At 51.9% G+C, this 17230-nt stretch overlaps 1 protein-coding gene across 10 annotated transcripts in view; it reads right to left on the reverse strand.

Moving 5' to 3' along the window:
- The window catches only part of KIF21A (kinesin family member 21A), a 62237-nt gene that overhangs the window by 7099 nt on the left and 37908 nt on the right, over positions 1–17230 (reverse strand). For 2 of the 10 annotated variants that reach the window (XM_049783768.1, XM_049783766.1), the window contains 17 exons: positions 16083–16173; positions 15714–15831; positions 15212–15400; positions 14261–14460; positions 13142–13249; positions 10391–10459; positions 10085–10299; positions 9818–9971; positions 8991–9185; positions 8662–8763; positions 8414–8579; positions 7548–7568; positions 4694–4754; positions 4413–4467; positions 3531–3733; positions 2883–2990; positions 1841–1969 (listed from right to left, as the gene is read on the reverse strand). In XM_049783768.1, coding sequence (XP_049639725.1) covers positions 1841–1969; positions 2883–2990; positions 3531–3733; positions 4413–4467; positions 4694–4754; positions 7548–7568; positions 8414–8579; positions 8662–8763; positions 8991–9185; positions 9818–9971; positions 10085–10299; positions 10391–10459; positions 13142–13249; positions 14261–14460; positions 15212–15400; positions 15714–15831; positions 16083–16173 — 2184 coding nt within the window. Of the gene's footprint in view, positions 1–1840; positions 1970–2882; positions 2991–3530; positions 3734–4412; positions 4468–4693; positions 4755–7547; positions 7569–8413; positions 8580–8661; positions 8764–8990; positions 9186–9817; positions 9972–10084; positions 10300–10390; positions 10460–13141; positions 13250–14260; positions 14500–15211; positions 15401–15713; positions 15844–16082; positions 16174–17230 lie in introns of all 10 variants that reach the window. The other 8 variants (XM_049783767.1, XM_049783762.1, XM_049783765.1 and 5 more) reach the window with 6 other exon arrangements.

Here is a 17230-nt window from a genome sequence, read left to right on the forward strand (position 1 = left end):
AAGGCCAGGTGGAGGGGTGGCAGAAGGATAATGATTGGGAGAATGAGACAGACAGAAATGAGGTACAGGGTCCGTATCCTTGGCACACAGTTATCCTGTGCCTTCACAGTTAAAATTTCAGAACCAGTGTCTCTGCACCAATATCTGTGCTGTTAAATCCCTTTCACCTTCTAGTTCTTTCTGGGAGCTAGTGTCTTTCTCCAGCTTATCTTCTCCAGCTTTTCTTCTCACAAATCCTGCCCTAAATTTATAATCTATTACTAACTCAACAAAGCAAACCCCCTTGTTGAAAATAAACAGACTGAGGCTGTAAGGGGCCAAGAAACCTTCTGCAATCAGGATGCACAAAACTATAGAGAGAAGACCACGGGCAGAAGGTAAACACCAGTTTTTAAGGGATCACATGAAAGTGCGGCCCATTTCTTGTCTCCTAAGTCTGAGAATCTGCTCAGATGAAGTTGTGCCCCAAAAAGCCATGGGAGTGCTCTGGGCACAGAGTGGGAGACAGAGGCTGTGCTGTAAAGCTCTGAAAAACAAGAATTGTTTTTTTACATCTACAGGAGAGGAAGAACATGAGAACAGCTCTGGGTTAGCTGCACAGTATAGTAAGAAACAGGCTTCTTCAGGCAGATGGCCAGTCCACGACTTTCCCTTCATGCTCTCTGCCCAAATGGCAGGGTCTCTGCACACCTGGAGCAGTGAGCCGCTCACCCAACCACTGCCCTTCCCTGATCTTTGTTCGCTTCCCTGCACCTGCTTTTGCTCCAGACAGGATGCTGCCACACTGCACAAAGTGCAGTAACTGAGAGTAACGACCTTAGATGCTCACCTATCCTAGAAACAGAAAGTACTTCTACTAGGGGTCCCTAACAGGCGGGACTTCCATGGATTCAGACAGGGCAAGTACTGGGGCTGGAGCGATAGCACAGCAGGGAGGGCGTTTGTCTTACAGGAGGCCGACCCAGGTTTGATTCCCAGCATCCCATATGGTCCCCCAAGCCTGCCAGGAGTTATTTCTGAGCACAGAGCCAGGAGTAACTCCTGAGTATTGTTGAGTGTAGCCCCCAAATAAAAATAATAAAAAAAAAACAGAAAAGGCAAGTACTGATGCCAAGAGCCATAGGTGGGCTGGCCGGCCCAAGGGGACTCAGCTGGAATGATGGCTGGGAATGGAGAGAAATGGGTATGTGGGCACCGAAGTGCTGCAAGTACAGCTTTGGGTGGTGACTAGAATGGACTCAGCTGTCCCGGTACAGCCAATGGAGCAAATGCAGGGAAGAGAGGGTGTGGGTCACAGACACATGGATGGACCATCATGAGAGCAGCAGCCCGAAGACACAGGATAGACAACATGAGAACAACAGCCAAAGGACACAGCCTCCATCTGTCCAGGCAGGTCACATATATGACCATCTCAACAAGGATCATTTCATAGCAATGCTGGGTCTCTCCCAGGCTCAGAGCCGTATTGTGGGGAGACAGAGGACCCAACAGCACTTGTGTGGGTTCAGACACCAGCCAGCACCGACAATAGCATCATCAACACCAACCCATGGCTGAAGCAGACTGCAGACGACAGTGGGGTTCTGGCTCGCCGAAGGAAACTGTTTACCTCCAATTTCGTGTCATGGACCCCAACCTTCCCTTACCCCGAGCCTGGGGTCTCAGAGGCTGTTCATAGCAGCTGAGCACCCCCCAAAACATGAACACCACGTAATGCCCAACTCCTTTGGTTCTGATGACAGGGCAGGTGAGGAGTGTGAGGACAAAGACACAACACGAGAAACTGAGGCTCTGCTTCAGGAAAGCCGGGGCCACTTCCCGCCCCTGGACCACTTACTTATCCTGTGGGGTGGTTGCACTTCCCTGAGCCCCAGTTAGGCGGTTAAAGACATTCAGCTCGTTACAGGGCCGGCTGGGCGGGGAAGGGGGCGGCGAGAGGCTCGCCTCTGAGGTCCCAGAGTCTGAACTGCGAAAGAAGAGAACATCACACGTGGTGCCCAGACTCACAGGACTGGGGGTGCCGGAAACAAACTCGGCCCTGGCCATTCAGAACGTATCCCCCAACTACTTTTTATGCCCTTTGAAGACAGAAGAATAGTGCCATCTCCCCTGGACTTGGCTCCAGTAGCCACGGAAGAGGCAGACACTGAAGAGAAGGATCCATCAGGGAAATCTGGGTCTGACCCAGGGTAATTGGGACTGGGGGCACCTCTGGAGCCTGGCATGACTTCTCTACGGCCTCCCCATGATTTCCTGAGATGAACACGGGGTGCAGAAGCCCAACGTAGCTTTGCATGGAACAGGGGCAGCAGGAGGCACTGAAGCCAGATGCAAGCACACCCCCAAGCCAACACCGCAGAGAAACCATGCGGGCACCAGGCAAGAAGCTTCTCCCAGAAAAGGTACTGACCAGGCAAGGTCTCCCACACTGGCTATGGCACAGCACGCTTCTATGGACCCTCACTACAAGTGGGGGCTGCACCCCAGAGGAAGGATGCTCCTCATGGCAGCAACAATGGACAGAGAGACCAGACCAATGTGTCACTACCAACAGCACTGCACCCTGCCTGGCTGCATGCCGCTGGTCACCAACTCCTGCAGGCTTTCTAGAAAGTTCCGAAACAAGACTCGCACACCTCACCCTCGCAAGCTCTCCTGCACCAGGGCACCCACCAGGGATGGAAGCACATATGGCCAGGAAGAGAGCTAGGCTGACCAAGAAAAGGGGCAGGTGAGCAGACACTCCCCAGTGTCAACTGTTCCCACTGACCAGTAACCCCATACTGATTCCCACACTGTGTCACCACACGGCCCAGTGTCCCCCGCTGCCCTGTACCCTTGCAGACCAGCTCTCAGGCCTGAAGTTGGGGAACACTCACTGCTTCTGCTCCTTGCCCTTGACCGTCTCTCCTTTCTCAGCTGCCCTCCTCCTGGCAATGGGCGAAGGTTCCGGAATCCTCTTCTCTGACAGCGATGGCTGCCGGGAGCTGAAATGGAAAGAGTCCTTGATTTTGCTGCTGGGAGAGCCAGGAGATGGACCACTCACACAGCACACAGGACACACAACACAGAATACATGTAGCATGCAGGGCAAATGGCGCACAGAACACATGCAATATACAGGACACACAGCACACAAAACACAAGCACACACACAGGACACGGGACACAGCACACAGAGGACATGTAGAACACAGAACATGCAAGCACACAAGACGCAATACATAGAACACAGCACACAGGACACACACAACACAGGCAGCACAAAGGTACAAGCAGCATACAGGACACAGAGGACACAGGATACACAGCACACAACACAGAGCAAAGCACAGCTCTCCTGTGGCTTCCCCACCCACACAAGGTGGAGAGAGCTCCCCAACTCGGCATCTTGGCCCCCATGGCCACCTCCCTTGGAACGCAGTCTGATGGCTCCCAAGGGCCAGGCCTGATGGATGCAGAGCCTCTAGTGGGCGAGTCCATGTCCTTAGCCACATGTGCAAAAGCCCATGGAAGGTCAGACTTACAGGCCTGTCTTGGCAGTGAGGCTGGTGGGGGAAGGAAGCTCCTTCTCCCGTGGGGACAGGCTGGAGCCCCTGCCGTCAGCCCTCAGACCCAGCTCCTGGCCCTGGGGGCTGGGCGGACCAGCCTCTCCAGAGCCTGCCACATCAGCCACTCCCTCGCTGTCTGCATACAGCAGCTCCATCTGCGTGGTGGTCCTGCGTCGGGCCTATGGACAAGCAAGGGTGAGCATGAGACCAGATACGAACAGAGGTGCTAGGGACACCTGACTGGAATGTACTCAGGACTCAGCCATGCGCAAGCTGTGGTCTTCAGTGCCACCTGGGTCACTACAGACTTTCAGTACCCCACACACCAACAGGGAAACTCAGGCTTGGAGAGAAGGGGCCCTGCCCAGGAATTTACCCTGGCACCCACAGGGGATGGGCCTCCTAGAGTTTGGGGACTAAGAGGAGAAAGGGGCCAGGTTGGCCGCGATGGGAGTTGTAGTCATCCTGACTCTGCCCTTATTTGACCTACAGGATGTGCAGCCTCAACAGCCTACACACAACCCCCTGGGCCTTCTGAGGGTCCACACCCCCATGAAAATGCTGAGCTGGGTGATGGGGACTTGAAAGGGGCTCGTGGTACAAGGGCCACCGATGCCAGTCAAGGCTGTCCTGGAGGTACTGAGGATGGATCCAAGAATCCAGATAAGCCCACAATAGCCCACCGTGCTCTCTAGGCCAACAATAACTTTTATCCCACTTGATAGGTAGGATAAAGTGGGTTGATGGTCAATAACACACACTGCCCACACCTGTGTCCTTCATGAAGGAAATCCTATAAGGTCCAGAAAAGTAAGCCCAGGGACTGGGGGAATGGAGGGGAACTCGCCCATGTCTCACCTTGTTCTTAGGGGTCACCTCTCCACACAGCTTCCGCAGGTCAGAAGACAGCGTGCTGCAGGCAAATGAACGGAGTCAGAACGGGTTCCTCTCCACAAGGCTGAGGGCATGGGAAGGTCAGTTCTGGGCATGGCAGGACTGAGACACTGAGTTTATGCCCAGTAGAATTCATGTATAGCCTGTTCCATCCAAGCTCCCAGAGCCGGAAATGCCCATGGCTCCCTATGGCCCACTGTCGCCACCTAGCCAGCCACAGCAGGGCCTCGCTGCCCCCCTCTCACCTCCCGTCAGACCCTGGGCTGTTGAGAGGCGCATCCTCGTCTGTGCTGTCCTCAGCATTTTCTGTAAGAGATGGGCAGAAGAACCTCATCAGCTATAGGCCGCAACAGGTAGGAGGGTGACAAGATCCACCACTGTAACACAGCCCAGCCCAACACCTCTGCACGGCGCCAGGGATGGAAACTGAGTCAGGACAGATACGTGGGCAAACATTTCTAAGAGATGCCTAGGTGGGAGGGAAAAAGGAAAGTTCAAAGGAGGAGGAGCTGAGAGGAGTCATGATGAGACCAAGTGAAATGGGGCTGAGTCCATGGTGACCACTGAGCCAGGCAAGCACGGTGGCCGGGTGGGAAGACTCGGAACCCTCTGGGGATGGACCAGAAGCGAAGTCTGCCCCTCCGGAGGGAGATTCAGAGCAGCATGCAGCGCACGTATGGCAGACACAAGAACAGTGCATGCAGCGTTGCCCAGGACAAAGCAAGCCGCTCGGGTGAGTGAGGGGTGGGGAGGATTGGGTTGGAAGAGGTGTGGGGGGGAGTTGAGGGAGATGAGGGAGGGGAAGTGGTCTGGGGATGGAGAAGGCACATACATGCATGATAGTGGGTGGTAGGTCTTGGCCTCATGGATAGGGCTGGAGCTATAAGCTCTGGGTCCCTCTGGCATTGTTACCCCAAAGAGAGCCCACACCTCAATAGAGTCTAGAGAAAAGAGAGCAGAGCCCAGGGGTCTGTGGGAATCAGACCTGAGGACAGTCTGACAAGGACAGTGTCTCCCTAGGACAAGGTGGAGACAAAGACAATTTCTCATCACACGCAGGCCTGGGAAAGCACACAGCTAGGGTTACCCTCCGTTCACCACTAAGCACCCACTCAGGCTAACCTGTCCTGCTCTCTCCACGCATCTATGACCTTCTTCACACACACACACACACACACACAACACACACATACACACAACACACACACACACACACACACACACACACACAAAGACACACACAGCTTGACTGCCCAGGCTCCCAGTTTTAGGAAAGTTTTCAGGATCTGGACAGAGTACCAAGTCATGTCTACACAGAGTACCAAACAGGTTGTCTAGAGTTCTGTAATGTCTACACAGACTGCCAAGCCAAGTGTCTACACAGAGTGCTAAGTGGTGTCTACACAGAAAGCCAGAGTGCTGAGCAGAGCATCTACACAGAGGACTGAAGTGTCTACACAGATTATCAAGCTGACTCTCTGCACAGAGTGCTGAGTGGCATCTACAGTGTGGAGTGGTATCTACAGAGCGCCACGCAGAGAAGAGCCAGAGCCACAAAGCTCTAGGTGCTCAGAGGCTAGCTGGACTCAACTATTCCTGGCCACAAGTCCCCTATGTGTCCCGTGTCCTGTGACCCAGGTTCTCAGCATGTCCCATGAGCAGGCATGACAGCTCACAGCCCCAGACTTGCAGTTGGCATGTGTGTGAAGACCTTTTCCTGTACCAGTCACATGTGACCACGTCTCCAGGAGAGTCCAGTGAGGGAGAACAGTGAGAATGCTGCCATTTGCATTCCAGAGAGGGCTGGAAGCCCCTCAGCACTGGTATCCCCAAGAAGACTAACACTATCTCTAGGATCTACCCTGAATACACACATCGACTCCAGCATCTTCCAGTGTTCAGACTGGGGCCCACAGGGACTCCCATGATGGCAGAAAAGTAAGGGAAGCAAAGAAAGTACAGGAAGCAAGGAAAGTCCCAAATGCTCCCCAGTGAAGCACTGAAGTGTTTTTATAAGGCTCAGACTGCTCTCCACTGAAAAATTCTGTGTGCTCTCCATGAGGCTCTATGTACTCCCCAATAAAAACCCTGAGTGCTCCTCAGTGAGTTTTGCAGGCTCCCCAGTGAAAGCCCTGTGTACTTCCTAGTAAGGCCCTGTGCTCCTCAGTGAAAGCTCTGGGGAAGAGGAGAAAGGTGATTTGCACCAGTGAGCTGAAGTAGAAAGAGGAACCTAGAGTGCTGGAAAGGCCCAAAGCTAGCAGCCCTAAGGAGGGGAGCCCCTTTGGGCTATTTGGGTAATACTAATGGGGAAGTGTATTTGCAGGTGAAAGTGACAGGCAGCACCGATACCAGACATGTCATCGAAGGCTTTTCTTCAGACATGTCCAGATTCATCATGTTCCTCCCACTGACAGGAGAGAGCCCGTACCCTCCCTCCAGCATCCCCTAAGAACAAGTCCATGGAAAATGTAGCCACAAGAGATCCGGGAGAAAAGAGCAGGTCAGGGCAGTGATGAAGCGAATCTCCCACCACAAAACTCAGAAAAACCTCTCTCAAGCAAAAAATATCTCCCAAAGTCCCACTTAAGGACAGTCACAAAGAGATGCCAACTTAGGTGTGCTAACTGCAGAGCCCTTAGACACCCCCCTCCATGATACGACATAGTGATAGCCACTGTCCCCAGTCTTCACAGCCAATCCTCCAGTTTCATCTCAGAAACATTAAGAACAGCTGAAAACCTAGCAAATCTGCAGCCAAGAATTTTTGTGATGCAGTCATTTGAGAAGGAAGGAAGGATTTTTTTGCTCCATGTTTCCTTACCAGAAAATGAGAGAAGAGCTCAGGAGAGCCCAGAAAAATGAGAGAGAACACTAAAACTAAGATTAAGCCTCTGGGCATTAAGAACTTTTAGATCAGGAATGTGCAGAAAAAAACACAGATTTAGTACGTGTGATCATGGATGCATTCGAAGAAGATCATGCGAAAACAAGGTGGCTGCCGATAAAAATGCTAACAAACGCAATGTACCACAATTAGTGTCCATGAGCGATTAGTAACCCATGCAGTTGTGGGGTACACAGAAAGCTCACCGTACTTACCTACGGGTACGCTATCTAGATCTGTGTAAATAACAGCAAAGGAAAACAAAAGCGACAGTCCGTCAACACAGGGCCGAGTTAGGGCTCCCACATAAACAAGAGCATGCACACTGCTGTAAGGGGTCTGGAAGAGCTGCTAGAGCAGACACTCTATCAGTCACTGACAGGGAGTTAGAAGGGAAAATGAGGGAGATAAGGACATTTCAGCAACACTTATATAGCCCATTTAGAAACTTGGTTCCTCTGTTGATCCATAAAACTAAGTTTTCAGGAGCCGGAGCAAGAACAGCGGGGAGGGTGTTTACTTTACATGAAGCCAATCTGGGTTCAATCTCTGGCATCCCATAGGGTCCCCCAAACCTGCCAGGAACGAATCCTTGATCATAGAGCCAGGAATCATCCCTGAGGATTCCCAGGTATGGACCAAAATGCAAAATAGATAAAGAACCCTAAGTTTGGGGCCAGAGTGGAAGTGCAGCTGTAGGGTGTTTGCCTTGCATGCAGCTGACCTAGGATGAACTGCGGTTCGATCCCCAAGTGTCCCATATGGTCCTCTGAGCCAGAAGCAATTTCTGAGTGCAGAGCCAGGAGAAACCCCTGAGTGTCACCGGGTGTGGCCCCAAAACAAAACAAAATAAAAAAACAAAAAAACAAAAAAGCCCTAAGTGTACAATGAGTCTAAGCCAGTCTTTTTGGATTAGAAACATTATTTCCTGGAATGATGAGGAACCCTTCCCTCCAGTTGATGCATGCAAATTAGCAAACCAACCCAGCCCTGTGGGCATCTTTCTGGTGCAGCCGCAGGGCAGGACACAGTGCCAGGACTCCAGTGGGCATGCAGAGTCAAGCCCAAGGTCCCCCCTTACCTTGCAGGGCAGGCGCCAGCAGGGCATCCAGCTCCGGGTTCAGCTCCGCCTTCTCCTTGAGCATGTGGAACAGGAGCTGGTTCTGGGTGGCACTGGTTATCTCTGTTTGCTTCAGGCGGCCCTCGAGGACTTTGATCTGAGCCTCTTTCTGGGCTGCCTGAAGACCCTGCAACAACCACAGCCAGGCAGTCAGGGGCAGGTAAAAACTGGGCCTACGGTGGCCCCACTGTGCATCCACCCACACTCACCTTGCTGATGCCCATGGACAGGAAGTGCTCCAGCAGGTACCGGGCTTCCGTGAGCGTGCAGGCGTGGATGACAGCAGCCACATCCAGGGCATCCCCTTCCTCCTGCAGACAGCAAGGGACAAGCTCTGAACATTGGGGAAGCACCCACAGTGACCATGTTTTTCTGCACCACCCAGGACACGGGGTGTCACTGCTGAGGCTGTGGAGCGCTGAGACCACATTAGGAGGTGATGAGGGGCACTGAGATGGGGCGGCCTGTAGGGACAGACAGAGAGGCTGTGCAAGCACAACAGAAATGGTCCCCAGAGATGGGAGAGTTGGGAGCCTACCTTGGCTTCCTCCATCTGCATGATGTTGGCCTGGCAGTCCGCAATGCTGTCATTAATGTAGTCAATGTTGGCAGTCAGAGCCTCCACCTCCTCGCTCAGACTGTTCCCACCACGGTCCGGCTCACTGCCCTCTTGGGCCAGCTTCTCCCTTCTTTTCCAGAGCTTCTCACGTCTCCGGGTCAGCTCTTCCCGTTGCTGTTGAGAAAAAGGCAAGACTTTGGGAATGGTGCTCTGGAAGGCATGAGGACATGGCACTTTGTGAATGGGAATGGCAGGGGAGAGAAAAAGGGAAGGTAGGAGGCACTGAGGGGGAAAAGAAGGATGAACTGAAGGGAAAGAGGGAAGCACTGAAGGGAAGGAGGAACTGAAGTGAAAAAGTGCACTAAGGGGAGGGAGGAACGAGTGGAAGGGAGGGACATGCTGAGGTGCAGATGACGGTAGAAGCCACTTGTTGCCACCCTTCCAAGAAAAAAGGATGCCCTAGAGGAAGTCCTAAAGTCTCAACCCAGCACTGGAAAAATCCATGCAAGGCTGCAGGGCCTGTGCTATTTGAGGACCATGTGGCAAGGTGGGTGTTCTCTGTGCCTACCTTAATTTAAAGGTGACAATGACCTGGCCACACAGCACAGTGTCCACACCAGAGACAGAATGAGCCTCAGGAAGAGCTGCAGAAATACAGCAGCTACAGAGCTAAAGGGGGTTCCACATCCTTGCACTGAAGTGTGGGGCCTGCACTAGGTTGGAGAGGAGCCTCACTATGCTAGGGCAGAGCCTGCACTAGGTAGGGGTAGAGCCAGGTGCACACCAGGTCAGCATCTGTAGGGTACCTGCAACAGCCGGTCCATGTCGGCTTCCATGCTGGAGATGGTCATCTTCTGCATCACGATGTCCGTCACCCTGCGCTCCAGCAGTTGCCACTTCATGCGTGCAGCCTTGGAGGTGAACACGCGGCCGGGCTGCCCCCTGCGTAGGTCCCTGCCCCTGTAAGCACACGAGGACACAGCGCTTATGAACACAGCCCAGCAGCCCAGAAGGTTGGTATCATTCACAACTACCACCATGTCTTCAGCAAAGCTGTGGCACAGCAAACTAACCTGGCTCCGTTGGAGGCAGGTGAGGGTAAGGCCTGCACCCTGGCGACTGGCACACGGGACCATGGCTGGGTCCCTGTCTTGGCTGCGTCTGTGTCTGTGGCAGCTGTGGTAGGACTGGTACCTGGCATGGGGGCATCGGAGGAGCTCAGTTTGCGGGGAACTTTGCCAGCCACTTTGTCTGACATGGGCCGTACTTGCCGCCTAAGCGCCGTGACCTGGAATGGCAGAACATGGGTTCATCCAGGGTTCATCCATAGCAACCCCTCTGTGCCACACCAGCTCCTTCCATACCAGCTACTCACTCACCTCCTCAGTTTTCCGGCGAAGGACTACCTCCTGGTTCCTCTTCTGAGCTTCCAGAAGTCTCAGTTGGTGCTGCAAAATACATGAAGACATGAAACATCCATTCACCCATCTGTTCATCCTCTCATCTGCCTATCTGCCCATCTACCCATCTACCTGTCCATCCAATTGTCCATTCATCTGTCCATTCATCTATCCATCTGTCCATTCATACATCCATCCCTCTATCCATCTATCCATCCACCCATCTGCATGTCCTTGCATGTCTGTCCATCCACCATCCATCCATCCATTTGCCCATCCATTAATTCACCCATCTATACATCTGCCCATCTATCCATCTGTTCATCCATCCATATGTCCACAAGAGCCTTTAAAGGGTAGGGACTCCCCAGGGTGGGCACAGAGCAACTCTGGACTCTGTTCTTCCTGCACAGAGAACATGGGTCCTTACACAAAGCGAGAGACTATGGGGGAAAGACTCAGTTGTGCAGGGCTGGGACACACCCTGAGTTGGAGTCCAGGCATGACAGAGGCCCAGGATTCAGTATGGTCACCTGTAACAGAGCTCCGAAAACTGAAGCAACAGCTTGCAGATGGCCCATCCAAAATGACATTGGGCCTGGCACAGATGCAATATTGGACCCATGTTCACAAGACAATTACACCAATTATTTCCAAGATAATCTTTGCAATAGGCTGCATCTTATGCTAACACCTGGTTCTATACTAACATAAGGTTAGTATCTGGCTTCTATCTCTTGAGCGGGCAGACTTCACAGCTTTGGTCCATTACAGCTTCATAGCTTCTCCTTTTATTATTCTTATGATTAACCACCCTCATGATTGGTCACATGAACCTAATCACATAGACCAGGCCAATAAACAATACATTATGATTGCCAATTAGTCAGTAGCCTGGCTGTTGACCATGAATCCAACTCACTTTTTCAGTTCTACCCCCAACTATCCATCTCCACTGCTAGATGGTATAGTCAGCACCTTCTAGAAAGTACCTCAGGGAGTGGCTCTTGGAGCACAGCTCTGAGAATAAGTCTGAAGGTGAGTTTTATGGCATAAAAAAAGCTGCTTTAAAGAATGTTTAAAGAATGCTGCTGCTCTCCCTGGCCCTGTGCTAGACCAGCCCTGACTCTATGTCTTGAGGCAGACAGAGCCGATGTCAGGACTTACTTTTGGACAAGGTGTTTAAGAAAGGATTCCCCTCGGGGCCAAAGAGATAGCATGGAGGTAGAGTGTTTGCCTTGCATGCAGGACAGTGGTTCGAATCCCAGCATCCCATATGGTCCCCCAAGCCTGCCAGTAGCGATTTCTGAGCGTAGAGCCAGGAATAACCCCTGAGCACTGCTGGGTGTGACCCAAAAACAAAAACAAAAAAAAAGTGTTTCAGGGGCCATAGCAATAGGACAATGGGGAGGACGTTTGCATTGTACACAGCTGACTTGGCATCCCATATGGTCCCCAGAGCCTGCCAGGAATAATTTCTGAGCATAGAACCAAGAGTGACCCCTGAATACGGCTGGATGTGGCCCCCAAACAAGCAAACAAACAAACAAAAATAGAATGTTTTAAGTCAATTTCAGCAGGAGGCATGGGTCATGGGTGGAACAAGGTTCAAAGGTCCAGGCCTTGAAAGCAGGAAACCGATTTATTGCTGCCCTGTGGGTGTGTGGGAAGAAGCAGCCATGTGGGGTGCTAGAAGAGGACTTACTCCACCTCCACATCTGTCCCAGATCCCTTAATTCCCTCTGTGGTTCCATCTCCTACAATGTGTGTCTACAAAGTTCCATCTTCTATACCTGCGTTTTCTGTGGAAAAGATTTAGATAGATTGGGACAAGGAAAAAGCAAAAGCCATAACCCAACCTGTAGCAGGGAGGAAAGAAGCCAGAAATAAATGTTCTTGTTACATAAAGAACCATGTTGCCAAAAAATGCTAAAGAAGAAAATAACCCGGTGGAGTCTATGTCTGCCACCAGGGCAGTGAACATGGACAGCTCAAACCCTCAGATTTCTTTCTGGGGACCGAGTATGGGTTGGGATGGAGTCTGACCAGACAGTGCCCTGCTCACCGCTACCATATCCAGCTGTTATCATTGTTATTTGAGGAGAGCTGGGACACACGAACTGATCCCCAGGGTTTACTTCTGGTCTGTGCTCAGCAATAACTCCTGGCGGGACTCCATATGTGATGTTGCAGATGGAACTTTGGTCAACTGTATGCAAGGCAAGTGTCCTACCAGCTGTGCTATCTCTCTGACCCCCAGGTTCCAGTTCTTAATGGACAAAAACCAGCCATTACTTGGAAGGATCTAAATTATTTAACTGCCCCCACCCCACTGTGTCAGTGTTCAAAGTAACCCTCATGTAGCTGCTAACAGAAGTAGCCTGAGAGTGAAATTTCAGGTTTAAGATTAGTTAGCTCGAGTTCTTAGGAAGAGAATTCTCAGATGCAAGCTAGTGATGCTGCAGCTGTGTGGAGATCTCATGGAGATCTCAGGCCTGGTACATGTCAAAACCTGACAGGCAGCTGCCCAGCTGCCTCCTTGCCCTCTGCCATGTCCTGCCATTCACACCCAAACAGCTAGGATGAACTAGCAAAATACCAGGAGAGGAAGATTTCTGGGGTGTGTGTGTTGTGTGTGTGTGTGTGTCTGTCTGTCTGTCTGTGTGTGTCTGTGTGTCTGTGTGTCCAGGGGTATGGCCAATCCCCATCACTCCAGGGCTAGCCGCTCACATCTCTTTTCCTCTGGTCCTTCTTCAGCTGTGCAATCTCTCGGTTCCTCCTGGACTCTGTCTGTCTAGCCTTTTCTTGTTCTTCCTTCATTTGTTTCATCAGTCGCACCTATTAACATTCAGACATGGGATTTGGGGTAAGAATAGGCTGGCAAAGCACCCCACAGAAATGCAGACGCATAGGCGTGAATCTAATGTGTTTCTCCTGCCCCCACTGCCCTGCCCACCACTGCAAGCTGGGGCTGTGTGTGTTCAATGGATTATGGCTGTGGCTCCATGGCCAGACCCCCTGACTTGGATGCTGTCATCTCTCATAGGGAGATGGTGCCCTTCAGAAAGACTCCAGGGGAGCACAAACGGGCCTGGCCCTGGCCCACGACTACTAAGTCCTCTGCATTCAGCGGTGGTCATCAGCTCCAGACCTACACCACTGTGCTCATTTCCTCCATGGCCCCTTTACCCTGAAGCCAAGGATGTTCTTTCTATACCAAATGCTACAAGCAACTGATCCCATAGCAAAGCGATGGGCAGCATTCACTCTTCTGTGAGCAAGAAAGGCACTAGGCTCACAGGTAGTGATGAACCCTCCCAAATCAGATGGATGGTCCCCTCAGTTAAGGGTATCCAAGGGAAGGAACTTCTGGGAGGCTGTGATGTGTCCATGGTGCTAAACACCTGGGCAAACAACAGGTCACCCCTGTCGCTTCCACCTCCAGGGACAGTCACACTGTGGGAACCTTGTACAATACTGGGCCAGGTCAGTGATGGGGAGCAATGGGAAAGGCATCTGTTAGAACAGGTCTGGTGACTGAGATGGACCACACCATACCTATCACCAGCACCCCAGTCTGACTGTACCAGCCAGAAAGACACCCCACCAGATACAGCGTACCTACCAGGGCAACACCCTATCTGACTATGCCAACAAAAACTCCCTGACGCAGTCACAAGGTACCCACCAGGCCAACACCCCAGCCTGACTGGTCAGAATAACCAAAGCCCCGCACCATACCCACCAGGCTGACTCCCCACCCCGGCTGTACTGACCAGCACACCTGAGCCTCCCTCCCAACACCAGGCTCAGCAAAAGCCCTAACCACGAGTCTCCCGCAGGATCCACCTTAGTTTTCTTCATCTCCATCACGTCTTGCTGCAACTTCCTGAGCTGCTTCTCGTACTGGGATTGGTTCTTCAGCAGCCGTGCATGCTCTTTCTGTGCTGTCTGCAGCCTCTGCAGCTCTTTGTTCATCGCCTGCAACTTCTTCTCATATTCTGACTTGACTTTCTTGGCCTTTTCTTCAGAGTACGATTCCACAGAGCCTGAAGGAGCCATGGAATGTGTCTGTGAGAGAAAAGCTCCTCCCAAAGGCGAAAATGGGGGCCACACTACCTGCCTTACTCTTCTTGACAATCAATGTCCCATAGCTTCTGTGTGTGTGTGTGTGTGTGTGTGTCTTGGTGTCACACCTGGAGGTCCTCAGGGATTACTTTTGGCTCTACACTTAGGTAGGTTCTACACTTCTGGCAAGCTCAAGGGACCATATGGGATGCTGGGGATCAAACCCAGGTCTGCCGTGTTCAAGGCAAATGTCCTACCCACTATATTATTGCTCTGGCGATAGTATGAATGACTTCATATGCAAGTCATTTATTCTTGATGCCTCTCTTCTTTTATTTATATATAAAAGGAGTAACCCCTGAGCAACGCTTGGGTGTGGCCCAAAAACCAATATCCTCGCTGTCTGCTCAGAAATAGCTCCTGGCAGGCACGGGGGACCATATGGGACACCGGGATTCAAACCAACCACCTTTGGTCCTGGATCGGCCGCTTGCAAGGCAAACGCCGCTGTGCTATCTCTCCGGGCCCTATCATTTATATTTTTGCCTCTCTTCTTTGTAAGAGCAAAATCACAGAAGAAATCACATTGTTTGTTAAATTTGCCCAAAGTTGCTAATTTATACTGGGTGTCCTGCTTACGTCAGTTCTGGTACACCTGACTCTCCCAAGCTGGGCATTTGGCTCACCTGAGCTCTCGTGCACCTGACCCTGCCCAGCTGTGAATCAGCTCACCTAAGTTCTGCAGCACCTGGTCCCTCTCCAGCTGAGTGTCCCGAATCTTGTGCTGTAACATCACCAGCTTCTCCTCATACTGCTTCTTCAGAGTCTGTAACCGCTTCTGGCTATTTTCTAATTCGTCGATCAGCTTTTGCTTGATGGCAATTTCACAAGTAATGTTTGCCAGGTCTGCTTGGTAATTGGCTACATAGAGAGGAAGTGAAAGGGAGTAAGCCCCAGTCTATGCACTCAGAATAACTGGCCCCACTTAAGCAAGGTAGAAGGGGAAGAGTCTCCCGCGGTGGTCTGACAGTTAACAACGAGGAAAGGCCGAGGAGAGGAGAGAGCAGGGTTGGGATCATGCCGGTCAGGATGGGATGGGGGTCACGCTAATCAGTGAGGGGTCAGCTAGCCAGGGTGAGGTCAACTTGTGAGGGTGGCGTCAGTTGGCTTGGGATGGTGGAACCACACTGCCTCTGCCCCTTTCCCAACTCCTTTCCAACACAGAGGGGCACACCTTTATCATCTGACTCTGAATCAGAGTCATCGGAGCTGTCCACCACTTCCACATCATCTTCTTCGTCCTCCTCATCCTCATCCTCCTCTTCATGGTCACTTAGATCTTGACTCTCCTCCTGCAATGTGAGCTGTGACCAAGGCAGCCACCGCCACCGTACAAGTGTGAGGCCACACCATCAATGTCCACGGCGCAGTTTTGTGGCGCCTGTCCCCCCCACCCCCACCCCATGCCCGACCAAGCACATGCGTGTGGCAAAGCTGTTTCTAAAGGGCCGGGGACCTGAGGGGGCTTTGGGCCTATGACATGACCCCGTGGCTCTGGCGGCAATCTCTTCTGGGTCCAGAACCCCCTGCACATCAAACCTACCACTTCCAGCTCGTGGCTTGCACGCTCCACCACACCCTGCTCTTCTTTCTTCTCCAATTCTGTGTCCGCAGATTCCTCCTTCCCAGCCACGCTTTGAGAGAGGAAGGGGACAGGTGAGGGGCAACCCGTCTCTGTCTCCTCTCCTCCCTCCCTGGTTCTAGAACCATCAGGCTGCTGCTGGGAAGCCAGCACTGTGGTTGCTCCCAGAAGACCCACCTAACTGCTCCAAGTGTGGGCATGGAGAAAAGCATACCACTGGCTCTCAGTCACAGCCCCAAAGGGTCCACACAGCATGCTGACCAAAGCCATAGACCCCAGAGGATCCAAAATGTTAGTCTGAGCCTGTGCCCCTGACCCCAAAGGATCACAAGGTCTACTAAACCTGAGCCACAGGATCCAAACATGTCGGTCTGATCTCAGAAGATCTACATAGCACACTGGGCCTGAGACACTGATCACAAAGGATCCTCACATGAGCCTGAGGCACTGATCCTAGAGGATCCATACAGAACATGAGCCTGAGAGATTGACCCCAGAGGATCTGCCTAGCACATAAGTCTGATACGCTAATCCTAGAGGACCCACACAGAATACTGAGCCTAACACACTGATCCAAGAAGATCCAAATACATTGTGAATGAGTCACTGACCCCCAAAGGATCCACACAGCACATGAGCCTGAGACACTGATCCCAGAGGATCCATACAACACACAAGCCTGAGATACTGACTGACCCCAGAGAATCAACATAGCACCAACTGATCCTAGCAGATCCAAACAAACTGAGCCTGAGACACTGATCCCAGAAGATCCAAATATAGTATGAATGAGTCACTGAACCCCAAAGGATCCACACAGAATACTGAGCCTGAGGCACTGATCCCAGAGGATCCACACAGAACATGAGCCTGAGAGATTGACCCCAGAGGATCTGCCTAGCACGTAAGTCTGATACACTGAGCCTAGAGGACCCACACAGAATACTGAGCCTAACACACTGATCCAGGAAGATCCAAATATATTGTGAATGAGTCACTGACCCCCAAAGGATCCACACAGAACACTTAGTCTGAAACACTGATCCTGAGTATCCACACAGCACAGGGAACACCCAAAACATGCCAGCTCTTTGTGTCTACAAAAAATG

Source organism: Suncus etruscus, chromosome 11 (assembly GCF_024139225.1).
Source record: "Suncus etruscus isolate mSunEtr1 chromosome 11, mSunEtr1.pri.cur, whole genome shotgun sequence".
NCBI lineage: Eukaryota > Metazoa > Chordata > Mammalia > Eulipotyphla > Soricidae > Suncus > Suncus etruscus.